Genomic DNA, 27187 nt, shown 5'->3' on the forward strand with positions numbered 1-27187 from the left:
TGAATTTATTGTGATCACTTTGGTTGATAAAATTAGGTTTCAGATACACAATTTTTTATAGCTCATTTTTATTTATTTATTTTTGAGAGGGGAAGGGAGGGAGAAAGAGAGGGAGGGAAACATCCATGTGTGGTTGCCTCTCACATGACCCCCTACCAGGGACCTGGCCCACACCCCAGGCATGTGCCCTGACTGGGAATCCAACTGGCACCCCTTTGGTTTGCAGGCTGGCACTCAATCCACTGAGCCACACCAGCCAGGGTGGAAGTATTTCAACTTTGTCACAAGTTGAAATTAGTAAAGGAGAAATAGAAAGATAGCTCCAAAGCCTAAATTGTCATTAATTGAGGACCGTACACGTCTTGTTAGGTATTCTGCATTGTTATTCGTGTGCATCATCTTGGCTTCGCTAGGCAATGCAGTTTTACGTTCGCTTCTGATTGCTTGAGCTATGCCCGATTCCTCCTTCATGCTGAAGGCTCCACGAAAGTAGAAATCCTGACTGTTTCTGATGATCAGTTAACCCCCAGTGTCTAGCACAATGCTAGACATGAAGTGGAGATTCAATAAAGTAGGTAATGAATGACTGAATTTGTGGATAAATAAGTGAATTGAATATGTAGTAGGAGGTCAATAAAATAGGTCATACATGATTGAATTCATGGAAGAATATGTGAATAATATACTTGGAAACTGCCAGAGTGGGAAGGGGGTGGGCAGAGATAATGGATTTTTAATTTTAGCTAAACTCGTGCAAGGCAGAAGATCACTTGCTATTTCTGTTGTGTAGAATCTGCAGACTACTGGGCATTTATGAGACTTTTTGTTAGGCTTAAAGCTAGGTCAAGGCTATAAGTGGCAATTCCTGGACACTAAAAAGGTGGGTAATTTTAAGTTTTTTGCTATTGCTACTTTTGATGGCACACAGACACCTCGACTAACACAGGCAAGACCCTTGCTGCAAGGGTACATGCATTTTGTTTTTCTAGAAAAGGTCAAACTAAACTGAATTAACTGCTTGGTATCATGGTCTCATCTGCCTCCCACTTTGCACAAGGCTATATTCCATTTGCTCAGACCTGAACGATTTTGAAATTCCTGATCTTGATGTCCTCCGAAATGTACAGATTTTATAGCTTAGATGTGAAGACACGTCATTACCTGACAGGGTGATGACAGTTTTATCTGCACGGGTGACAGCATTTGCTGTGATACTTAAATAATAATCCAAATCGAACGATAATTTCTTTGAGGGGATGTCAGGAAAGGAGAAAGAAAAGAGCCCAAATACACAGAGCATTTCACTTGGTTTAAAAACACAACACATTGCAGCTTCCCATGATTTCTTATTTTATTGGAAAAAAAAATCCCTGAGCAATTCATCTTCCTTTGGGCCCATGAATGACATTTTACTGTGATGTGATTATAAGCAACAAAATCCCTTGGAGATGCTGCCTTAAAATATTTCTCTTTATAATGTTCTGAGCTCGACAAACCTTAGTAGAAAACAGAATACTCTTAATTATGAATAAATTAACTAAATTAGTAACATGAGATGGATATGCAATTAAGGGATTGTTAATTGAAACTGGAAACACAGCTGTATACGGCTTAGAGCTGAATCATCCAAGTAATGACGCAGATGTTTGTAAAATGTGATTATCTTTAGTGGAGACAGCACTGCATCTCCCGAGCCCATTCTTACATTGTGTCACTGAAATGCTTTTTAAACCCATGAACACCAGGAATCAGGATCTCAGGGACGGCAAATTAGGCTCCCTGGATATGGGAATTAGTGTTGTCTGAATGTCAGCAATTTGATTCACCAGCTTTGAAAGAATGTAGATATGGAGCCAACAGCAAACATCTGTTAGTTGCAGGGTCTTCAAAAACAACAACAACCAAAAGTTGCTGGCAAACTGGTCCCCGCCGTGCGGGAGGATGAGAAATGCGTGGAGAACACAGCCCCGGGGCCGAGCGCCTGGGAACTTTTGCACAAATGGTAAATGCACCCTCTGCTGGCGGAGGCTCTAAAACCTCTTTTGCTCTTTTCCAGGCAATCAACACCCAGAAGAAACAACAAAATCTTCAGAAGTAAAGGAAGCGGTGGGGAAAATGGTGTCGTTAAACTTGCTGTATGTTTAAGTACACTAAAATTACCAGCGATTCTACAGCACTGTGGAAGCTTCCATGTTTTTGCTTATCACACACATTTTTGCCCTGTACACAATTCCCACCTGTCCCAGGGAAGGGAAATGTCTCTGTGGATCCGGATTTTTTAAAAAATTGATTTTTAGCCCTGGCTGGCGTAGCTCAGTGGATTGAGCGCGGGCTGTGAACCCAAGTGTTGCAGGTTCGATTCCCAGTCAGGGTACATGCCTAGGTTGCAGGCCATGACCCCCAGCAACCACACACTGATGTTTCTCTCTCTCTCTCTCTCTTTCTCCCTCTCTTCCCTCTCTGAAAATAAATGAATAAAATATTTAAAAAATTGATTTTTAGAGAGAGAGAAACTGATTTTTAAGGAAGAGAGAATGAGAGAGTGCGAGAGAGAAACATCAATTTATTCTCCCACTTATTTATGCATTCATTGGTTGATTCTTGAATGTGCCCTGACCAGGGATCGAACCCTCAACCTTGGTGTATGGAGTCAATGATCTAACCAACTGAGCTACTCACCCAGGGCTGTGGATCTGCATTTTCGTGGAGTTGTATGGCCTTAGCACAGACTTCTCTCGGACGTCAGGAGGAATGGGACTAGACACTATATCCTAACCATAACTTAGTCATTATGGAACAGGGTGTTCAGCTAAATAGCCACAGTCTTTGAAATCCAGCTCCACGGTCTCTGGACACGAGCCTCTGACATTAAAACCAACGACACTGTCAGCCTGGATGGGGCTTACCAATGTGGCAAACATCAGTTTCGCTATGAGAAGTGCAAAGTTGCTACTGTAAGTTTTAGGGGAAAAAAGTAATAAATCGTTTTGGATATCAAGCAGCAGGAAATATATTTGTCACCTTAGCTTCTCTTTCCAAGTTATCAATTTTCCTAACAAAAGCTAGCTCCGGAAAGGAAACAAAACTAAAACAGGAGATAAGTCTCCATTAGTCACTACCTCCCACTATGAAAAGAATACAGAAAACTTAGGAGAATGTTCTTATAATTCAGGGGAGATCTTTTATGCATTCTTTAATGAAGTATTTGGATGATGTGAGGCCCAAATAAACGACTCAATTTTCCGCTTTACGATGGCCGTGGGCATGGGGGCACAGCTGAGTTATGTGTTTGTTTAAAAAAAATACACTTTCGGGAACGAATGAGGAAGAAAATGCACACATAAAAAGACACACCACTATACACTGTTTTCTCTCTAGCCTGGATACCTACGAATGTAGAATTGGTTGAATTTTGGTCACGAAGTCTTTCTATCCCGTGTGCTCGTTTCCACAAGCACAGGCTTTGCCTATAACTTCAGTATTGATTTGCTGTTATAAGGTCCCAACTTGTCTAAATTTCATTACCTGGAGGGGCAGCTTGCCGTTCCACACACAGGTATAATAAAAGCAAGGTGAGCACATGTACACAGGACACCCTTCCCCCAGTATGTGGGGCCCAACTCTATATGAGGCTACCAATCTGTCGCAAACGGTGATGGCAAAGCTAATAACATATTATTTACTAGCATGTGTATTAACATTTTCAACCCCGAACCTCCTTATAATCACGCTAGTATCAGAACAACTAGAATAGGGACAGATTCACAGAAATGGAGATCACATGGAGGGTTATCAGCAGGGAAGGGAAGGGAAGGGGGGAGAATGGGAGAAAAGGTACAGGGAATAAGAAGCATGCATGGTAGGTACAAAGTAGACAGGGGGAGGTTAAAGATAGTATGGGAAATGGAGAAGCCAAAGAACTTCTATGTATGACGCAAGGACATGAACTAAGGGGGGGAAAATGCTGGAGGGAGGGGGGTGCAGGGCGGAGGGGAGTAAAGGGAAGAAAACAATGGGACAACTGTGATAGCATAATCAATAAAATATATATTTTAAAAAGAACCCATTTGTGCCCTGGCTGGTGTGGCTCAGTGGATTGGGTGCTGGCTTGAGAACCAAAGAGTCACAGGTTCCATTCCCAGTCAGGGCACATGCCTGAGTTGTGGGCCTGGTCCCCAGTAGGGGGTGTGCAAGAGGCAACCACACACTGATGTTTCTCTTCCTCTCTTTCTCCCTCCCTTCCCCCCTCTCTAAAAACAGATGAATAAAATATTTTTTTAAAAAAAGAACCCATTTGTGACATTCCCAGCTATTTAACAGCTCTCCACTTCTTATTCCTTTGTGAAGAATATCAATTATGATCACATACTGGGCATCAATAGACCCAGCGCTGGGGGAAGAATTAAAACGTGGTCTAAACCAATCCCAGTAATCTCATACCTTGTAGCCAGTGCCTGGTTTAAAGGGGAACAGGGAGACTCAGTCCTGGCTGACCCACAAGGGGAAATCTACCAAGGAGCTTCGGAGAGATTCTTTCTTCTCCAACACACAGACAGTTATCCTGGTATCTTCCTTCCTCCCTTCTGGCCTTGGATATTGTTATCTGAGGGCACATTCCTTGGCGCAGTGGGAAGCCACCTAGGGATCATGAGAAGGAAGCCAAGAAACCCCCAGAGAAGCTGAACCACAGTCTTAATCTAGTTCAGCCAATGAGTTAAGCAGCCCCGGGTCTGATGGCCTTTGAACTTCTGGTTGTGTCAGCCCATTGGTTATTAACGTGTGGTGCTGGACCACAAGAATAGCAGTGTCACCTGGGAACCTAGTAGAACTACAGAATCTCAGACCTTCCTTACTCCATACCCATGAATCAGAAACCCTGAGTGGAACCCATCAGCCTGTGCTTGAACAAACCCTGCAGATGATCCTGACACGTGCTCAAGTTTGGAAGCCCCTGTGTGAGATGATCAGACGTCTCCATTATTTCAAATGCCATGTTCAAGCCTTGCCGGCTTCCACTGGGGTTCATGTGAAACACACAGGTTCCCAAACATATTGAGTGAGGCTTGCCAGTGAAAGGGCTGGGGAATTCATGATTTGATCAAGTGGCCCTGATGAGTCTTATGCACAGAGAACTCTGGGAAAGACAAACAGAAGGCCCTTGAAGCCAGGTGTTGCGGCACTGAAATCATTCTGACCGACACGCCATCTGCAATCCCCGTGCTCCAGAACTGCATAGGTAAACAGACACGAGCTGTTGCCTGGGCAAGTGTATTATAAAGTCCTAGTTTGGAGAGCCTTTGTCTTCGAGTGAAGTTTACCTTTCTAAGATGTTGGTTTCTTAACTGTCAACTTGAATTCCCAATCTTTTATATTCAGAACGCGTTTCCCTTAACGGCCCACGCAGCTTAGCTCCAGTCTGAGTTGCTCACCTCTTGTACATTCTTGACCCCTGCTCGCTGGTGGCCCCGTCAACCCCACCAGGCTTTCAGAACCCCTCTCAAATAATTACAGGCGTAATCATGCATTCCTCGACTCTTAGGCTACATTCTCAGAGGCCAGGTTCCTACCTGCTGAACTTGAACTTGCTGATGCCCGTGAGACTGGCATGAAAGCAGCAGCAATTAGCCTGTGAAAAACTAAACACTCATTTCAAAGTCCGAAGGAAATATTTCTGCTCACCCAAAGAGAAATAATCTAGGGCTCTAAAATATTTAACATTAAATGGTCTGAAATCATCATGTTCTTTCAGGTTGAATGACTACTTTACATGAAAAACTTTCTGTCCCTTGTTTGCTTGGGCTAAATTAGCTGAGAAGGTAAAAATCATCCTAGTGTAATAAAGGTTCCTTATGAGTGACAAATGTGACAAGTCAAAAGGAGATTTGAGGAAAATATTTAATCATGTCTCCTCTGCCGTAATTACAGGGAGTTCATTTGTTTAGATAGTACGTATTTCGCCTTTAGCTACCTTCCCCACCACATACGCCAGACCTCATCCAATTCAGACTCCCAGCTACCTTAGGTTAACTCAGATTTCTCCAGACATCAGCTAAGACTTTGTCTTCTTCTTCTTTTTTTTTTTTGAAATGATCTCCCTTCTTCTTAGAAAACCCTTCCATTTTTGTTTCTCTACCTTTTGAAATCCTCCTCATTGCCCAAGTCTGAGCTCAAACATCATCCCAGGGGCAAAATTCATCGCTCACTGTTCTGCATGTTAACATGACTTCTCCCCTTGAAATCTCTAGTGAGGCCCTTACGGTGTTGACTGTAGCTCATGTATCAATCATTCTCGAAGGCGGTTTGTGTCGTGAACACCTTTGTCCCTTCTGCCAAATAGAGTCTCTGGCATGACGTAGTCACCTAAAAGATACTGAACTGAATTTCAGGCAGAAGTGATGTCTAGACGCATGCGTTAACCAAATAGGGACTTAATTTCCTTGCTTGTTTTACCAGTTTCATATAATTCATTGCAAGTAGGAGGGTCATGAATAATGTTTGTTTTTTGCTATGCAGTGGGGGTCCCAGCTTCAGTCTGAGAAATTCAGTTAAGTGTGGCAAATTAGTGGGATGGGCGGTATACCTCATGGGGACTGAGAGAAAGCCGCGCCACTTCTGGAGTTACCGTATTTTGCCATGTATAATGCACAGTTTTTGGTGCAAAGTTTTGAGGAAAGAATTAGGATGCGCATTATACATGGGTACTAATTCTGTATCTATACAAGTGTTTTTAATTCTTTTATTTCTGTGTATGTGTTAAAAGTATAACTCTAGAAAGCAATCATGATATCTGTACATTCAAAAATAAATGCTAAAATTCCTCTGTAATAGAAAAACAGGTATCTAAAAATAAATAAATGGCCCTGGCTGCTGTGGCTCAGTGGATTGAGTGCCAGCGTGCAAACCAAAGGGTAGCAGGTTGATTCCCAGTCAGGGCACATGCCTGGGTTGCAGGCCAGGCCTCCGGTAGGGGGCGCTCGAGAGGCAACCACAGATCGATGTTCTCTCCCTCTCTTTCTCTCTCCCTTCCCCTCTCTCTAAAAATAAATAAATCTTTAAAAAGAAATTAATTAGTTAATTAATTAATTAAAAATTAAAACGAAAGACTTTTCCTGAAAGTTTGGGCCAAAAACGTGGGTGCGCGTTATATATGGTAAAATACGGTACACGTCCAGCAGCATATTACAGTCATCTTTAAGAGACTGGTGGCTCTCCGGGCATCTATTGTGGGGAAACCAAGAAGGTCTCTTGGGAGAAGGCCTAGAGAAACAATGTATTATAAACTACACAGTTTACTCGGTGGGACGGCCTCGGTCCGCAAGAAGAGTGGTTTTGTGAGTGTCACGGTGTCCGCCACTTGGATTCATCCTCTGGTCCAGTCATGTCTGAGTCCTACAGCTACAGATTGGAATGACGTGAAAGAGCACATGCCAGGTGGAATGCTTTCTGCTGAAGCGCATAGAAAACCCAGTGCAAGATGGCTCAGATACTCAAGGACTGTGGAGGCAAGGCTGTTCTAGAACTGGGTAGTTCAGAAGCACAGTGGCATCCCATAACTCAGGTTCTTCCCGTCCTTCCACTCGGCCATCCTGAGGTGAACTCACCGTGCATTCACCAAATGGCTACTCAAGTTCTGGTTTGTTCGTTCACGTGTCCGTTCATCCGTCTGGTAAAACAAATATTTCCCTTCCTAGGACTAACTCTTCTTAGGTGCTGTGGATACAGTAGCAAACAAAACAGACAAGATCCCTGGCTTCATGAGGCTTTCTTTCTCATGGTGAGAGGCAGAAAATAAAAAGACATTAAATATGTTAATTCTGGAGTGCGTTGTGTGAAGAAAAGATGAAGAAAAGGAACACACAGGTCAGGTATTCCTACAGCTGCATAACATGCCGCCCTAGAACTCAGTGGCTTCAAACCCGAATTCATCGCCGTCATTCCTGGTTCTGTGAGTTGGCTCTGCTCAGCTAGGTGTTTTCAGTTTGGGGTCTTGCGTGGGTTTGCATTTAGATGGCAGCTGGAACTGGAGTGATCCAAAGGCCACACTGGGATGGACGTCCCAGATGATTCATTTTTGCTCGCTTATCTGGTGCGTTACATGGGGTGGCCAAGCAGTGCTCTTTGCATGCAGCTTCTCCATGTGGCTAACTTAGAGTTCCTCACGGTATAGTGTGGCTTTACAGCAGACAGACTTCTTTCATAGCAGCTCACTTCCCCCACAGTGAGTGCTCCGAGTTGACCAAGACAGAGGCTGTAAGATTTCCTCCAGTCTAGCCTTGGATCTTACGGTGTCCCATCTGCAGACTTCCATCTGTTCTACAGAGCCAGCCTGGATTCAGTGTGGGAGGGGGCTCCACGAGGTGTATTGAGGCATGATTCATGGTGGTGGGGTGACCTCTTTGTAGAAGAACTACCAGAACAGGGGAAGGAGGATTGAACTGAGAGGGCCGGGAAGAAAGAGGTAGAGAAGGTTGCTGTTTCAATAGGGTGGTTCATTTTTAAGGAGGAGGTTACTTTAAGAAGATGAGATTAGCGCAAGGCTTGGAGAAGGTGACAGGTACTCACTCACACAGCTATGTGGGAGAAGAGCATTCCAGGTATAGAGAAAAAGTAGGCACAGTGTCCCGGAGAAGAAGAATGCCAATCTGTCATAGTTCTCAGGGTGAGGAAAACCTTTCTTGGATGCTCCTGCAGCAGACTTCTGTTTGTATTTGATTGCCTGTGATTGCATCAGATGCCCATGACCAATCCTTGGCAAGCAGGACGGGCCCACCGGGTCACCATGGAACAGCTCAGCCCTATCCTTACTCATTCCCTGGGGCTGAGGCCTTCCTCAGTGTGCATGGTCACCGAGAGAAGGCTAGGTCCCGACAAGTCAGGTCTCCCCCAGCAAGGGAAAAAGGAGCATGCACACAGAATAGAGGGAGGAGATTTGGGCAATGGGAAACAACAGCGCACCCTGGAGAGTAAACAATGCTCTTTGGGCACCTGTGTAAAACAGGACAACTCACAACTCGGCCCATTTCCCAGACATGGATCCTGACCTCCAGCAGAGAACAGTCACGCTTGGTGCAGCAGCAGGAAAGGCGGGAAAGAAAGCTGTAAGGACAAAGGTCAGCATCTAATTTTGCCGGGCAGGAGAGGGGCCACTCCCCGTGGGGAAGGAGAGGGTTGAATAGAGTACACTCAGCAGACAGGGAGTGTTCAGAAAGAGGAGAGGTGACTCTGAAAGGATAATTCTATGTATGGCACAGAAACAGACTGAGATACACGCTGAATGATGGACTTCATTCCAAGAGGCTGGTGTCGGAATTGTCAAGTGCAGCGCCACAGCTGTGGGCCTGCAGATACTATGATTGCCTCTAAAGTTTGCATCTAATGGGAAAGCCGTGGCTGAGTACTAAAGGTCCTGACTGGTGTGTAGCGATTCAAAATCTTTTTATGTTTCCTAAGTGCCACGTGTAGCAATCCACTCGATTTTGGGTTTTCTGTGTTGCAAAAAGAAAGCACATTAATAGGTAGTTCAGTAACTATCTCTTGATGGAAAACAGAAAAGACTATTTAGAAAGACAGAGTCAAAAATGAGATAACAAAGAAATATAAGCTAATTCGGAGGGATGGAATGCCAAAAGCGGAGCAGGAAAACCTGAAGTTCACAAGTATGCGGTTGTATCTTTTATTTATCCTGCCAGTACAGGCAGCTGTGTTAGAAAGTATGATATTCACCTGGAAATCTGTTCCATTTTAACAAAGAGAAGCGTATGTGATGCATCAGTTGAATAGAAGACACATTGACACAATTGCATTACAAATATGGAAGAGCAAGAGTTATCCCAGGTAACCTTTCAAAGTACCTTTGCTTTTTAAGGATAAGATTAGTTCCAAACCACCTCCCTCCACAGCTCTATAAAGAAATTTGGGTCTACCTTATCTGACAGGTATGTAGTGAGAACCCACTACATACACAATACTATAAAATGTCAGTAGGTTCTAGAAAACAACGGAGCCCCTCCCTTTTCTAGCCCAACAGGGAAGAAAGGAGCAAATTCTTACAATGGAAGGATGAATGTATTAGAAAAGATACTGCATAATCAGGTTTAGAACAGTGAAAAAGTTTAAAAAAGTTTCACAAAAATGAACTGCAGTTCTAAAAATACCACTTAACATTTTATAGCATTTAACAGTTTCTGAAGGGCTTTCATGGTCTTTATCTCATTGTTTCACATGGAACTGGCAAGACTGGTGGGATTTAGATATTTAATTCCTTAAAAATTTATTAAAAAAAAATATAGAACATTTAGCCCCGGCTGGTGTGGCTCAGTGCATTGAGTGCTGACCTGTGAACCAAAGGGTTGCTGGTTCAATTCCCAGTCAGGGCACATGCCTGGATTGTGGTCAGGTCCCCAGTGGGGGGCATGCGAGAGGCAACCACACACTGATGTTTCTCTCCCTCTCTCCCTCCCCCATTCTCTAAAAATAAATAAATAAGCTCTTAAAAAAAAGACTACAGAACATTTTAGACTGATGTATGCCTTTTCCAGAGTAAAACTAAAGTGTGTGAGAAGAATATAGAGCAAGTTCTTGGTTCTGGTTCCACTATTAATGAGCTGTGTGAACTATGACATATTGTGTGATGCCTTTGTAAAATCAAGGGTTGGACTTCTGGACTTTAAGAACTGAAATCGTCTGAATTGACAGGCAGTAACAACATACACAGGCTGTCTTTCCTAAAATAAACTTATGCACGGTAGCACACTGATCATTAAATGATGCAGTATTAAAAATAATTAAATGGAACCTTTTAAAGAATGATTGCTGAAGGGTAAAGTTAAGAAATTAAAATATGCAGCCATGCAACGTAGATATTTTTAAAGCAACAAAACACATCCACATAGTCAGCCGTTTCAGAAGTTGATGTAGCAGCTGGACTGTTGCTAACCCACGCTTGGAGCTCCTTGCTACATAGCCTTGGCTTTAGGACCTGATCGGATTCCTGAGATACAGGCTCACTCCTCAGGCTTAGCTAAATGGGTTGCAAAGACGAAGTCCTAAAATACAAATGAGCAAAAACATGACGGGAAGAGTGCGAGGCAATTACTGCTATTGTGAAAGTCAAACAAAGTAAGTACAGCGCAGGTTAAGTGACTGATAGGAACCCTCTTTGGGGAGGATTGCCCATTATCAGCCAATTACCTGTTTGCCTGCAGTAGTCTGTGCATATGATCTCTAAATCAAGGAGGAAAAAAACAACCCAGTGCTTTAAAAGCTATTTCAGGAACTCCACTACCGAACAAGATGGAGTAATAAGGACCGCATTTGCCTTTTATACAGAGATAACTAAAAGATGGACAAACTATATGTAATGATGGAGTGTGAGCTGATGAAGAACATCAGGTAAGGAAGGACAGTGACCCATGAGAGATGGAAAACATACCAGGCGAGCCCCAGGATGATCCTAGTTTACAACCTTGAGGATTTCCGATCCTCAATGTGGTGAAGAAGAACCCAGGAGGGCCAGGCAGACTCCCTGAGTCGAGGATATGGCCCTGAAAGTCTGGGAAAGAATAAGGTAGCGAGGACAGAAGCCCAGAGAGGAGAGCGACATAGAGAGAGAACCCCGACGATCTACGTACAGGGTCTCCCTCCAGTACTCAGCTGAGTACTAATGAGCACACGTGAGGAAACTACTAGGGGCTGGGAAAGCGTCAGCAGGGAGGATTACAGGTAACAGCGGCCAGCACTCACACGTGGCGCAGAGCAGCGTCTATTCCCTACCAGTCGTCACAGAAACCTCAAGATTCAGGGGCACTGTGTACAGCAGGAGCTTGCCTCCGTGGTGCAGAATAATTAGCCCTAGACTCAGCGTCAGTCTATTTCCACCTAACCTTAAAAGACGGCAAAGGATCAAACAATAGCACATAGTTTGGATAAAAAAGCTGTGCTATATTCACACAATGGAACACTGCTGGGCTGTAAAAAAGAAGGAAATCTTACCCTTTGCAAGAACATGGATGGACCTGGAGAGTTCCATATTTTTAGGACCATAAGACGCACCCTGTCTCCCCCCCGCCATTATTGGGAGAAATAATGGCCGTTAATGCTGCTGTTGAGTTCTGTTTACATTTACATTGGTGAAATACTATGTTATTTATGTCATTAAATATTTTACCACCTTTTTGTGCTTCAAAAAATTTTCCCCTATTTTCCTCCTCTACAATCTAGGTGTGCCTTATGGTCTGAAAAATACGGTATTATGCTAAGTGAAATAAGCCAGTCAGAGAGAGACATATATGGTATGATATAAAGATACAGATATAGAATCTAAAGGACAAAATAAATGAACAAAGAAAATATTCAATAGACATGGATACATAGCCCTGGCTGGCATAGTTCAGTGGATTGAGTGCGGGCTGCGAACCCAAGTGTCGCAGGTTCGATTCCCAGTCAGGGTACATGCCTGGGTTGCAGGCCATGGCCCCCAGCAACCACACATTGATGTTTCTCTCTCTCTCCCTTTCTCCCTCCCTTCCCTCTCTAAAAATAAATAAAAAATCTAAAAAAAAAAAAAAGAAATGGATACATAGATAAAGAGAACAGATTGACACCTGTCAGAGGGGAGGGAGTTGGGGGACTGGGTGAAAAGGATGAAGGGATTAAGCAAAAAAAACAAAAATGAGAAACCCAACAACTCAGGCACACACACAACAGTACGGTGACGACCACAAGGAAAGGCCCTGCGGGAAGTAGAAGAGGGTACAGGAGGGATAAACGGTGATGGAAGGAGACTGGACTTGCAGTGGTGAACACACAGTACAGTATACAGATGATGTGTTATAGAACTGTACTCCTGAAACCCATATCATTTTATTCACCAATATCACCCCAACAAATTCAATAATTTTTTTAAAAGGAAAAGGGAAGGTACAAAAACCTTAATTCAAAAAACCCATGCACCCCTATGCTCATTGCAACATTATTTATAATAGCCAAGATATGGAAGCAACCTGAGTGTCCACCAAAGGAAGAGTGGATAAACAAAATGCGGTCTGTAGATAATGGAATATTATTCAGATATTATTCAGCCATACAAAGAGCAAAACCTTGCCATTTTCGAAAACATGGTTGGACCTAGAGGGCATTATGCTAAGCAAAGTAAATCAGACAGAGAAAGGCAAGCACCATATGATTTCACTTCTATGTGGAATCTAAAAAAAAGAACTACCCCTGTCCAAAATGAACTTACAGATAGAGATGATTGGTGGTTGCCAGAAGTGGGGGTGGGGTGGGTGGGAGAAAGGATGAAGGGGGTCAAAAGGTTCAAAGTTCCAGGTATAAAATAAATATGTCAGGTCACGGGTATGGAATGTACAGCAATGGTGACCATTGTTAGTAACACTATATTTTATATTTAACAGTTGCTAAAACAGTAGATCTCAAAAGCTGTCATCACAAGAAAAAGAGTCATAAGTAGGTATGGTGATGGATGTTAACTAGACTTATTGTGGTGATCACCTCACAATATATACACATGTGGAATCATTACAGTGTACGGCTGAAATGATGATAATGTTATAGGTCAATTACACATCAATGAAAGGGGGGAAAGAGAAGCTATTTTATCTCAGGTTCTTTCAAAGGTAACATTAAGTATACTGCATGTTGTCAGAACACGCAGATCACTATTCATTGATAAAAGTCTAGAATGTAAGTATACCATATTCACCACAGAGTAAAGGATGCACATCCAATTTCTGAAGTCATTTTTCTTTTTGGAGGTTTGGGAGGATTATTTAAACATTGGTGAACTTAATGAATTCACAGATCAAGGCATGACTACTGTTTCTTCAGAAATGAGACTTTTGTTTTTGACTTTTCCCCCTATGGTATAACATTCTGATTATTGTATAGTTTCTAATAACATTTTTGCTTAATTTCATGCATTCAGCAATTTGAGAAATATTTATGGAATGGCTGCTATGTAAAAGATCCTGACAAGTGTCCGTAGTGATGGTGTCTGGGGACCCTGCCCTCAGGCAGCGGAAATTCAGGCTGGGGACACAGACTTTTAATAAATAAGCCAACAAACACACAGCTAGAGATTTTCATAGGTGCCATGAAGAAAACAAATGGGATGCTGTCCATGATCAAGAATGATGGAAAAATCTTCTTTTAAATCCTTACCGGGGGACAAGCTTATTTCTTTTAGAGGGGAAGGGATGGAGAAAGAGAGAGGGAGAAACATCAGTGTGAGAGAGAATGATCTATTGCTTGCCACTTGCACGCCCCCAACTGGGGATCTGGTCTGCAACCCAGCCATGTGTCCTAACTGGGATTCGAACCGGTGACCTTTTATTTTTGCATGATGACACCCAATCCACTGAGCCACACTGGTCAGGGCTAGAAAATCTTTTTGATATGACTTAATTACATGTCAACTCTGCAATCCATTACTGCAGATGATTCCTACTTATTAAATTTATATACTGGAATATTACTACTCTGTTTAATTTGTTAGTCCCCAGCTTCAGGTCATTTAAAATAAAAGGACACATAAATAGAAAAATCACTTAGTTAACTTGTCCTCATCCTTTAGGTTTTAGCTGGAAGGCCGCTTTCTCTGGGAAGATTTCTGGATAGGCCTTCCCTGTCTCACCCTCACTAGAGCATTCTCTCATTCTCTCTCTCTCTCTCTCTCTCTCTCTCTCTCCCCCCTCCCCCTTCCCCCCCCCCACCACTCAGGTCCTCCCTATATGCCCTGCAATTTCCTTTATTGCACTTAACACCATTTGTTATTATTCTATGAGAAGATTTTTTTGCATTAATGTTTGTTTTCTTAAGAAATTATAACCTCCACGAAGACAGAAACTGTGTCCGTTTTCTTCCACAACTACATCCCCATTTTCTAACACTGAGTTTGGCGGATGGGAGGTACCAGAACAATCTTTATTGAACGAAAGAGTATTTTTGCTCATTTCAGGAGGATGAGAGTCTCGTTTTTTACCTGTGAATGATCCAGGCTCTGGGTTACATAGGCTATTCCTGACATTGTGGTCTGAGATTCATATAATCATTTCCATCTAAATCTGCCTTTCCTAACTCTTATGCAGGTAACTCCCCGCAAATTGTTTTTTGTTTGAAGAACGGAATTGTAAATGAAGAGGAAACTCTGTCAGGTCAATCTAACTTTATATCAGAGGTGGTATTCCGTAGTTAGTGGTTCTGACACATTCCCCAGCTAAACTGCCTGGGTTCAAATCCTGGCTGTCTCACTTTACCAGCCATGTGAACTCAGTCAAGCCACCTAACCCCTTGGTTCCTCATTTTTCTCACCTGTACAATGAAGATAAAAACTGTCTCTACCTCCCAGGGTGATAGTGAGGCTTAACAGTGTTGGTGCCTGTAAAAGTCAGACAACAGTGAATGGCATGCAGTAGGTGCTAGATAAGTGCTCATTGTTCATGTCAGTAATGCAGAATACTGATTAAAATAGATTCTTCTCAGATCTATATTGTGCCTCCAAAAAGTATGGCTCTGTGCTAAAAAAAAACCCTGTATTTCTAATATTATAATCATTTTCTCATTTATTATATTTTCTATCCACATATCATCAATCTTTGCAATAAACATATTAATTGAGGGGAGAGGCTGCATCATAACGAGGATTGTTTTAAGGCCATTATAGAATTTGTAAGAATTAAGAAATATTAAGACAAACTACAGCGATTTAAAATTCACTCTGTGGTATTGACCTTTAAAGATGGCATTTCTGACTTTCATAAGCTAGCTTGCAGTCCTACTTACAGAGTTGACTTTCACATTCAGCTTTTCATATGGTCTGAAAAGGGGTTATTTCCAGAGGAATGTGCAGGGAAGGAGGAGCAAGGAGTCTTTCTGGGGGAAGTGTGAGAACAGCAGCTCTTTGAATGCTGGGCATGACGTAGCCTGGGAAATGTGAGCAGCTGCTGGCGGGGTGTTTCACACGCAGCAGGACAGTGGGAGAGGCAGGGCCGAAAACAAGCAGGGCAAACAAAGGCGGGAGAAGGGTGGGGCGGGGTCAGGCTGCTGGGAAGGGGAGAGGTCAGGGAGGCACGCAGGGAGGGAGGAGCACTTGGAAGAACAAAGGATAAAGCTGTGAGAAATTTGAGGGGAGGGCAAAGGTCAGCTGAGGACTCAGGGAGAAGGAAAAGAAACACCAAACGTGAGCATTTAAACATGAGTGATTAACATTATGGCCATTTGAAATAGAACTCCACGTGCATTTCTAAAAAGGAACTAGAGAGATCAAGAAACTAAAGGAGATACGTCTGTAAATATATACAATTCCTGTTTAAACATATTTAACAGGAACACATTATATCTTAACCAAGACAATAATGAAACACTTCAATGGATTCCATAGTAGCTAGTGTCAGAACTAGCTAAAATAGTTCCTGATTAAAGCAAGTCAGAAACCACGCAGTGCATAAAGATCAAGCAATCAGGCCTCCGAACTCCTACTTTATAATGATCGTTGTTCGCTTTATAAAATCTCTGGGAAAATTAATATACCTTTCATTCTCTTCAACTAATATTTCTTTGGCTCTGCCTAGCTTCACTCTCATTTTGTACCTCATATATTGGTTCCGGTCGCATTCCCTACATCATTAAGGTTTCTCCCTATAGTCCCACGCATCCTGATGTCTTTTTTAGAAAATAGACAATGCCCTTGAGAACCAGACTATTCTTCTTTGGGGTGAGGAGGACAGGCAGAGACACCAGAACATTTGGGCCACGTTACTTTTAAGGTTATCTAGGCAATTTCAGTATCATTCCTTGCTTGTTTTTTTTTTTTAATTCTCACCCAAGGGTATGTTCATTGATTTCAGGGGGGGGGGGGGGGGAGGGGGGGAGGGAGAGAGAGAGAGAGAGAAACAGTGATCATATGCACCCTGACCAGGGATCAAACCCACAACCTAAGCATGTGCCCTGACTGGGAATTGAACCGACGACCTTTTGGTTTACTCATGATGCTCTAACCAACTGAGCTGACCAACCAGGGCAGTATCACTCCTTTTGAATAAAGTGCAATTAGCTGTGAAAACACTGAAAACCACACTGACTGAGGAAAACGTTCCTAAGCTTGACAGGATACTATGACCTCAGCGTGTTCTAAGGGCTGTAAATATCCTGGGCATTTAGATTTACACATTCCTTCAAATCTTTAAAGGGCCTTGTTCACTCCTTGTTTTTTTCTTTTCTTTTTTTTTTTAAATAAAGCCAAGGTTAAGCATAAATGATTATTCTCTCCTTACCGAACAGATGTTTTCCTAGAACTTCATTGCCCTTTTATCACAGGTCATTCTATTCCTAATATCAACAAATCCTTCTGTGACCTAACCTTTACGGAAAAACAAACAAATGTGTTCTTCTTTCCTTTGTTCTTTTCAATTCCTTTACCTTCAGCTTCTTATAAAGTCCTGCCAGTGGCCACATCGAACTAGATGTTATACTTAAAATCTTTTTATAAGAGTTGCCTACAGTTCAGAATGTGTTAGTGTAGTTTTTCCTACATCACTGCAGTATTTTTGGATAGTGGCTTCCAGTCCTTCCAAGCCTGTGGATTCCACCTTAATAGTCCAAGAATTAGAGGATCTCCACCCAATGGAAGTACTGCTTCAAAAGTGACCAGCTGCCCTGGCTGGCATAGCTCAGTGGATTGAGTGCAGGCTGCAAACCAAAGTGTTGCAGGTTCGATTTCCAGTCAGGGCACATGCCTGGGTTGCAGGCCATGACCCCCAGCAACCACACATTGATGTTTCTCTCTCCCTCTCTCTCTCTCTCTCTCCTTCCCTCTCTAAAAATAAAATAAATAAAATCTTAAAAGAAAGTGACCAGCTGATGAAAATTGCCATGAGCATGGTAACACAACTCCATTTACTTATTTATGAAGAACGGTGGCATGTGGGCAAGACGGTTTTATATTCAAGTCAGAGACAACGCTTGATGCAAAAACATATTTGTAGAATAAACCCTGTACTTCAAACTGTAAACCTCCTTGTGCCCCACCCTGTATAACTGTCTGCATGACTTTGGAAGACTCTTATGAAACCTTTAAAAAACATACATAATTCATGATACTGTTCTTAAACATATTTGAAGAATGTCATGTCTGGAAATGTCTTCATATTCAATATTTTTCAAGTGATGATATGCTATAGTGTCCTACAGGCTATACAGCACATACCCTTTAAATTCAAGCGTATTTGCAGCTGCTGTTGCTATTCGTGGATTCACTTGTGATGCAGAGAAATGGTTAGGGTATTCCCTAGCAAAACGTCCCTAGGGAAAAACCTCTCCTGCGCTCAGTGAATGCACAGCATGCCCGCGCCACTAAATGTGTGTGCATTGCCTCAGAATTAGAAAGGTTTATTACTAGTTTACGTTTCTTCCCATTTGGTTTTGACACTCATTTCTACTGGATCAAATATTAGCATTGGTGTTGCTTTCAGAGATAACTCATCAAAATTACTTCTGGTTGCTTTTACTACGATTGCTGCGTTCTTGAGACAACGAGGAGAAATATAATGCTTTATGGTTTTATATTTGAAACATCAGGTGTGATTTTAAGGGGTACACTGAACTGGGCTCATGAATCCATTGGTTTGTGAAAGGAAGATTTCCAAGTTAATATCCCTGCGAATCGTTTTAAAAAGAGGGGAAGCGTGAAAACACTGAAGCATTTCATACCTGCGTGGCCCAAAATAGCTCTGAAGGATGACTTTGTTAAGTTCAAACTTCAGAAGACTTTAAAAAGAAACAGAAAGGGCATGGATGCTGCAGTTCAGAGGAGCTGATTTAGGTCCCAACTGGTCCTTACACGCTGTGTGACTGTCACTGTGTCACTTAATGTTCCTAAGTCTCAGTTTTCTTATTTGTTAATGGCACTATGATAATATATCCTCGTGACACGGCATCATGGTCTGAGGATTAAGTGAGGTAACGTGCACGGAAATTTGCAGCTACAGGGAACGATGGGTTCCTGCTTCAAAAACACATTGTCAGGTGGTCTAGTACTCACATCCATACCAATGTGTCCACAGAGAAAATACGATCCGAGAGTTTCAAATGGACAAACCAATGTCTCTATTCTTCTGCCTGTGGCTTCAAAATACATACAGAACTCTCCACACACTCTATTTCGAGGTGCAGATACATTGTCCCTGGCTCTTGTCTGCTGTTCACGTTCACATCTACACGGTTTGTCTGTTTCTAACGTTTTGACGGTTATCGCATACAGCAAAAACCAAACCAAAACAAACAAACAAAAAAACCCAGCATGGATTTCTTTTACAATAAAAAGTAATGGATCATGGAACTCAGCCCAGGATGTTCTGAGAGTAGACATGGCCTGATAGTATGTAACTCTACTTCTTTTGCTGCACTATTTTGCCCAACTCTGAGACTGCTTTTCTTAGGTTTCTATCTGCCTTCCCGCTACTCCAAGTCTATTTCTTGTTTTTCGTTGTTTTAGCAGACAAAGAAGCGAAGATGAATTTGTACTTATCTTTCAACAGGATTTTAGTGACTGATGTAGCACTGTGACTACGTTCTTTATTTTTCAGAAATACAATATCACAGTGACGGTGGGCTTAAACTTCCCTCTATAGAAGCTGGGTAGGGCTTTAGTCTCATGTGCATTCTTCTAGATGTGACCTGTCCTGAGTATGAGCTGCTCGTCCAGTCATGGGGGCTAAGCTGTCTGATGTAAACCTCATTTCCTGCTTTGTGCACTCTCTGAACAAGGACTCGCATTTATAATACAGCCAAGTGGTTAGAATTATGGTCAGAAAAAGAAAAGAATAGAATCATCTTGACTCACTTCTATGCAAACCGAAACCTTGGATTTATCAGCTTTCTGCTAAAAGTGCTTTTAAAGCATATCCTTAAGGTCACGTTCAAAAATAGCAACAAGTGAAATTTGCCACAATAAGAGCATGTGCCACAAACCAACCAAACTGTTTAACATGAAAAGACCATGTGCATGTGGGGTTGGGGGTGGGGGGTTTAAAAGTGAGAATTTACAGAAGGAGGAACGTAATTCCAACAAGCCCCATCTGTAGTATGAATCAAAGGAGCAACTCCACTGATTCTCAACTAAATTTTGTCATATGGCATCTCCCCCGCTCCCCATACCCAGCTACAGAATCCCATGACTGAACCAGATGTGACCTCAGGCAAAATGGGCTGGCTTGTTTTATAAATGAAGGGCTTGAGGCTGAGGGAGGTTAAATGGCTTTCCCATGATAATATGGTCAAATAATAGCTGGGTTTCGGTGTGAAGTTAGGCCTTCCAATATTCATTGCAGTGTTCTTTTTACTGCCTCACACTGTCTCCTTTCACGGACTTCCTTATTATATCCACATCCAAGTCTTTATTTATTTGAAAGAATGGTAGAACTTAAGCGATTCACATTTCCTCCCACTTTACATCTAAATAGCACAAGCTATAATGGATCCCTTAGCATTAGATCTTAAAAACTTTTCCTATCGCTCATAATCTTTTGACCTCATCGGTAAATTTAGACGCTAGTGTTATAAATTTTGTAGTACATTTGGAAAGCAAATGTGGAATTCAGCTCTCTCAGAGAAATTTGAAGATATAGTTCAAGTCTGCTTGCACGGAATGAACACAGCCATTGCTTTTCCTCGGACATTTATTACTTTCCTTATTTATGCCTAAAATGGAAAACATACTAAGATAAAGCTGATTAGCTTTTCATAGCTCTTAACCACTATGGAGGAAGCAGACATAAGAACCCATTGCTTCAGAATACGGCCTTGCTTTAGTCAATGCCAGTTCCAACAGTCTATCACACAAATATTTCAAGATTATCGATCACAACGAGAATGAAATTATATGAAATCTCAAGAGGTCTTGCATTTGGAACTTGTTTTTATTAAAGATCTAGCAATTCCTTAACAGGACTTTCAATCACTCGTAAATGGACTGCCATTTGGAAAAGTAGTCTGGTTTAGCAGGTTTTCTTTCTTATTAAAACATTGAAAGAAAGTATTTGGAAACCCAGTTGCCTCTCTGTCCCCAGCAGCATACCCTCTGCATCCTATGAAACTGGAAAAAGGAGAGAAAACAGCTCTCCAATTGTGTGGTTCAGTCGGTCTCAGGGTGTTAGGGTATAATGCGATGTTCTTCACGCACGGACCATAGAGACACACCCCCTCCACCGTTAGGTTTTCTGAGTTCTTATTACGAGCCACGTACTGTCCCAACAACTCTACATGAATTACTTCACTTAATATTAGAGCAAGCATGTTAGAGATGAGAAAACTAACAATTGGAGAGGTCAAGTGTCTTCAAGGTCACTCAGTAAGACTGAGTCCCAAACCTGTATGCTATAGTAGCAATAACTATAACTGCAGTAGTATCCAGAGTTGGCAGTTATGCAGTGTCGCTATGTACTAGTACCATTCCAAGTACTTTCCATGTGCTTTGACTTACTTGTCCTAGTAATTAACCAATATTTTAGAAATAGTTAATATCCTCATGAGACACTGAGGCATAGCGAGTTTTGATAACCTTGAGCACACTTACATTCCTTGAATTTATTATGGAAACCTAGGAAAATCTCCATGTGTGGGTTTGTGGTAAAATGCTCTTTCTTTAAAAGATTTGAGAACTGTCTCGCCTTTGACTTTTGTAAAAATTAGGATTCCAAAGGGAAAGCTATTTTAAGAATCCAAGCAATAATAGTACAAAGTAATTGCATGCCAGCGATTTAGTTTTTTAATCATGATTAAGCATTATCTCCCACGCTTATTGCAAGCTATAGTAAAGCCTAACTTTAAGCCATTTATAAGAGTTAACTGTAATAGGATTGCAAACATTTATATAGGGACTTATCAAATAATATAAGATAGCCTACGCTCACACAGTATTACTGTGGCTATGATGTGAAAAAATTTCCTTTTCGGTTCCTCAGAAAACAGGCCTTGTCCGTATATTCTTTTATCGTCACAAGGAGCCACAGGGCTCACAATGCACCTACCTGCAGGAGCTTCCACCGAGTGTTCAGGTCTTCCAGAGTGCTGAGGTTGTACGGCGACAGCTGAATGCCCGACGTGGTGAGCTGGCGGGCAAGGTCGTTGACGTGGCTCACGTTCTCTTTAAGAGGCGCGATTTCTCCTCGAAGTGCCTGCGTGAAACAGTCAAGGGCAAATCGGACGATGAGCATGTTTACATCACAGGGACAGACACCTGAGAGCTACGAGCTACCTTACCCCGCGTGGGCCGCAGTCAGCGATGTTCGCTCTGTCAGAGCGGTAGTGCGACAACAGACATTTGTGAATGGCGAATAACGGGATGTATGGAGTGCTCCTTTGGTGCTGTGATGGACTTTGTCCACACTGAATTTGCTTCTATCCCTACACAATAGCCCTAGGAGGTTAATAGTTGGTGAACTCTCATCTCACACACGAGAAAACGAACTTGCAGAGGTTAAACATTGCCCAAGATCCGATGGGTCAAACCTGAAGAACCTGGGACCTTACCCAGTGCCTGTCTCCAGAGTGCCGATTCTTAACAAATATAGTATATACCTCTGCAAAGAAATTCTGGATTGGCAAAGGAACAGGGGAAAACATAGTGCTCCTAGATCTAAATTCTACTCATCCCACAACCAGAAATGGATCTTTTCTTTTTTACAATAAAAAGATATGTTCAGTCATACAATATTACATTCATACATTGCCCCAACTACATAATAAATAGATTCACTTAGAGATGAGGGTATTTTGTCAAGTTCTAAGAATGACTTCCTGGTCTCCCGGTACTTCAGTCCTTGTAGCAATGACTGAAGAGGCTCCCCCGGGACTTCTCAGCTGTCACTAAAGCACTAGATTGGGATTCCCTGAAGCGATCCATCATGGCGATTTGTTGACCAGAAGAACCCTATGCAGATATGGGGAGCAGATTACCATGCATCATATCTACGCTCCTGAGAAGACATTTATGGATCTTTAACAAGATGCATGATGGCCAAATGTTCCAATGAGCAATTTCCAAGGGACAAACTCCCTCACTTAGGAGAACAATGTGTGTAATGTAATGTCTGCGCACAAGGACAGCGTCACTGACTTGGCTGTAGTGCTGTTTTGACTCGCTTGATCTGGGCAGGTGTTATTCCTCTGGTTCCCTGAGTTGGTAAAAAAAGAGTTTACACTGACCTCATCTATAATTCTGGTTCCCTCCCACTCCCAATGGAAGGAATCAGCGTGTACATTCTAAAAGAGATTGTCTAATGAGATACCACCTCACACCAGTGAGAATGACCATCATAAACAAAGCAACAAACAAGTGCTGGAGAGGTTGTGGAGAAAAGGGGACCCTAGTGCACTGTTGGTGGGAATGCAGACTGGTGCAGCCACTGTGGAAAACATATGGAATTTCCTCAGAAAACTAAAAATGGAACTGCCTTTTGACCTGGTAATTCCAGAGCTGGGATTATATCCTAAGAATCCTGAAACACCAATCCAAAAGAACCTATGCACCCCAATGTTCATAGCAGCACAATTTACAGTAGCCAAGTGTTGGAAGTAACCTAAGTGTCCATTGGTAAATGAGTGGATCAAAAAACTATGACACATTTACACAATGGAATACTACACAGCAGAAAGAAAGGAGCTCCTACCCTCTGCGACAGCATGGATGGAACTAGAAAGCATTATGCTAAGTAAGATAAGCCAGGCGGTGAAAGACAATACTATATGGTCTCACCTTTAACTGGAACCTAATCAACAAAATACACAAGCAAGCAAAATATAACCAAAGACAATGAAATTGAGAACAGGCTGACAGTGACCAGAGGGGAGAGGGGAGGGGATCACGGGGGGGAAGGGGGAAGGGTCTGCAGGAACAAGTATAAAGGACACATGGACAAAAACAAGGGGGGGTGGAATCAGGGGAAGGAGGTGGGGAGGGCTGGGGTGATGGAGAGGGGTGGGGGAAAAGTCAGAAAACTGTACTTGAACAACAATAAAAAAATTTCTTTTGGAAAAAGAAAAAAGAGATTGTCTAATCCTCTCAAATCAACCCAAATATCTCACCACTAAAATGTGGTATTGTATGGAGTAGAAGACTCTTCCATAGTTCTTAAGTAACACTAGCCACTGTGATAAGCACTGTGTTGAACTTACAGTTCTTTTAAGTGGTCATCAAAGTATTAAAGCATCACTGGGTTCCCTTTGGGACTGGTGAAAATATTGTGGAATTAGACAGTGGTGATGCGGGCACAACCTTGTGGATATGCTGAACACTACTGAATTGTACACTTTCAGAGGGTCAACTTTATGCTGTATAAACTGTATATCCATACAAATTAAAACAAAGAAAAACAAAAGACACTCTTCTGACTGAACACACACATGCAAAAAATCCTCTCTGATGTATTCATCTTTATATCAGTGGAATGTCATGGGAATCAGTCGGAAACTAAAGGTTTTTATAGGGGTTGATAGTAGATATTATGACTTCATTTCCTTATAAGTACATGAGGCACAATCACTTTGTTTTACATAATAGAGAAGTTGGAAGACATTTCTGAAATGACAACAGGGAAACCCAGACGGGGACAACGATTACAAAATGGAACCGCCCTCTTCTGGATAATAACATCTGTTTCTAGTAACCACAGATAAATACCTGATGAGTGGGAACTGCAAATGGGAAGCCAGAGACTACGGGACAGCCAGGTAGGATCTGACAGTGCTGCGGACTAGCCCTCTGTGCTAATCATCTGCATTCACCAGTGGGGCACTCAGCCACGAGGCTGAGTATCCATCTCACTTAAATCATAGCTCTAGATTTCAGCTCTGTTTGGATTGCATAACCTACATGTTCAAATGGATCTTGTTAGAATATTTGGATTTTCACTGTCTCCCTCACAGCCCTGGACCCAGATTTTTCTTTTCTTTTCTTATATTTTATCTCGTGGACACAGATTTTTATTCTGCCTCAATGGTTTGGAGAACAAAGGGGGTTAAAAACCAAGTTCCAGTACTCATAATTCATCACGACACTCACTTTCCCTTCACCTCTCCTCTCTTCCTCCTTTTTTTCCTCCTCCTGCTCCTTCTTTTTCCTTCTCTCTCTTTCTCTCTCCACTGTCATGGGATCTGGTGGCTTCCTTTTTGCACTCATATCTAGTAATTGTAGTAGAAGCTCTCTTTACTCATATCCACTTAAGACTCACCAGGTTAGCCCAAGTCTTTGTTCCTCTGTGAAACACACTAGCTGGAACCTCTAACAATCTCTAAATAACCTGTTAGAGGTACCTGTCAGTGCACGTGGTCTTCAGCTTTCATTACTTGAGTTGTCAGTTGCATGTAGGTTACACTAGTCAGCTGTGCTCTCAAACCCATTTTTGCAAGTTAGTACTGCAATTCCATAATTCCATTAAAGAGTTCCCTAACCAAAGAAAAACAAGTCTAAAAATGAGTTATTATTTCCGAGTTATTATTAACTGAGCTGGATACTCAACTTCAAAAGAAAAAGAAGTGTTGCTGAATTAGATGTACATAAGGCCATAAAAGATTGGAAAAATAATTTCCAAAAATAAGTCCAAACAATTTAGAAGGATTCTATATTCCTTCTCATGTTGCTTGATGGACTCTCTACATTAAAGAAAGTGGAAATCAAGATGTTTGTATTATCAGTGTGATACATGGAGAACTCTAATCAGTGAATGTACACTCAAAGAAAAAAACCTTCATGCACTATTAAAATATTAATGACTGTTTTAAAATGGAATAAAATGTTTAAGACGTAGTTTTTATGATTCCGATTTAGCAGTCTTTTGCAATTAATGGTTGGACTCTAGGTCCTCATTGAATGGGAAGAATGAGCACCTATTAGAAACTTTTACTACAACTCTTTTACTACCATTGCCACTGCGACTAGTATTATCATCAATTAAGGATACGATGAACCATCTGCCCAGTGTAATTTGAACACCTACATTTCTGTTAAGATGAATGGGGCCTTGGGGGAAGGTGAGTTGATAAAGAGATAACTTGGTGTGAAGGTTCAGTTTGGGCAGCTATGGTGATGGGCCTGAGCAGATTGAAGAACTATAACCAGCAAAAAGTCACCATCAGGGCACTAAGCACATGAGGATGGAGGAAAGGAGATAACACTGATGGTAGAGAAAAAAAAAAAAAGAAAGAGGAGGCAGGAGAATGTTCCAGTCAGTGGTCATTTTGGCACTTGACTTAGGTTCTGGCGGCAACTGCATAGCATGTGGGGCTGGCTCACTGCTGTGGGTTGTCAGTGCCCAGAAGTGTCCATAACAAGAAGTATGGCCCCCTCAACACTGAATCTCAGCACACATTATGTACACATAATGGGCATATGTGTACATAATGGACATATGTGTACATATGTGTTCACTCAGGACACAGTGAATGCAGGTACCATTTCAGAGGTGCAACATTGCACTTGGCTATATTTCAAATATGAGAGCTTTTCATATTGCACATGTAAATTTATCTTTAAATTATTAAACACTAAATACAAAACGTCAAAAAGCACAGTTCACTCTGAACATTGTGATGGGCTGTTGAAATACTGCCAGCGTTTCAGTAGATTTTATTCTAGTTTGAAAGCAAGAGAAAACATTGAAGGGAGCCATTATACTGTGGGTTTTCTTTGAATCACTTAAACATCTGGAATATGTTCTTCATGAAAGAGCAAACCAAGTCTAATTTTATTATGACTAGTTTCATGCAGGCAGAATTTTCACTTCATTAAATGTTCTCTGATTATAGATATAAAAGTACTGATTTAGAATGATATATTAGTCTGATGTGTCAAGTTTTTCTTCTTTTTATGAAATTAAATTGCTCATCAGATCTTTGCTTATCCTTGTGTAGTTAAAGATTTGTTCAAATATAGATTTAGAATTTTCGTAACATCCACTTTGCGGCAAAAGAAAGGAATGGTCTATTGACAAGGGAACATGACTTTTAAGGGAGCGGCCTTAATGAGATGGGCAATGGACAATTCCACAAGGTACAGAAGAAGGTCAGTTTGGAGGACTGGAGAGAGTAAGTTAATTAACTTTGACTTTGAGGGCCTCCAATTCCTCTGTGAAGCATGAAGCGAAGGGATCAAAATTCTGCCACACTGAAGGTGCTTTTT

General features: G+C 41.9%; 1 protein-coding gene across 5 annotated transcripts in view; it reads right to left on the bottom strand.

The window, feature by feature from the left end:
- Positions 1-27187, bottom strand: part of DMD (dystrophin) — a 1951120-nt gene that overhangs the window by 285524 nt on the left and 1638409 nt on the right. For all 5 annotated transcript variants that reach the window (XM_036016633.1, XM_036016635.1, XM_036016634.1 and 2 more), the window contains one exon: positions 22041-22187. In XM_036016633.1, the coding sequence (XP_035872526.1) occupies positions 22041-22187 (147 nt within the window). The remainder of the gene's footprint in view (positions 1-22040; positions 22188-27187) is intronic.

The sequence above is a fragment of the Phyllostomus discolor genome, chromosome X (genome assembly GCF_004126475.2).
Source record: "Phyllostomus discolor isolate MPI-MPIP mPhyDis1 chromosome X, mPhyDis1.pri.v3, whole genome shotgun sequence".
NCBI lineage: Eukaryota > Metazoa > Chordata > Mammalia > Chiroptera > Phyllostomidae > Phyllostomus > Phyllostomus discolor.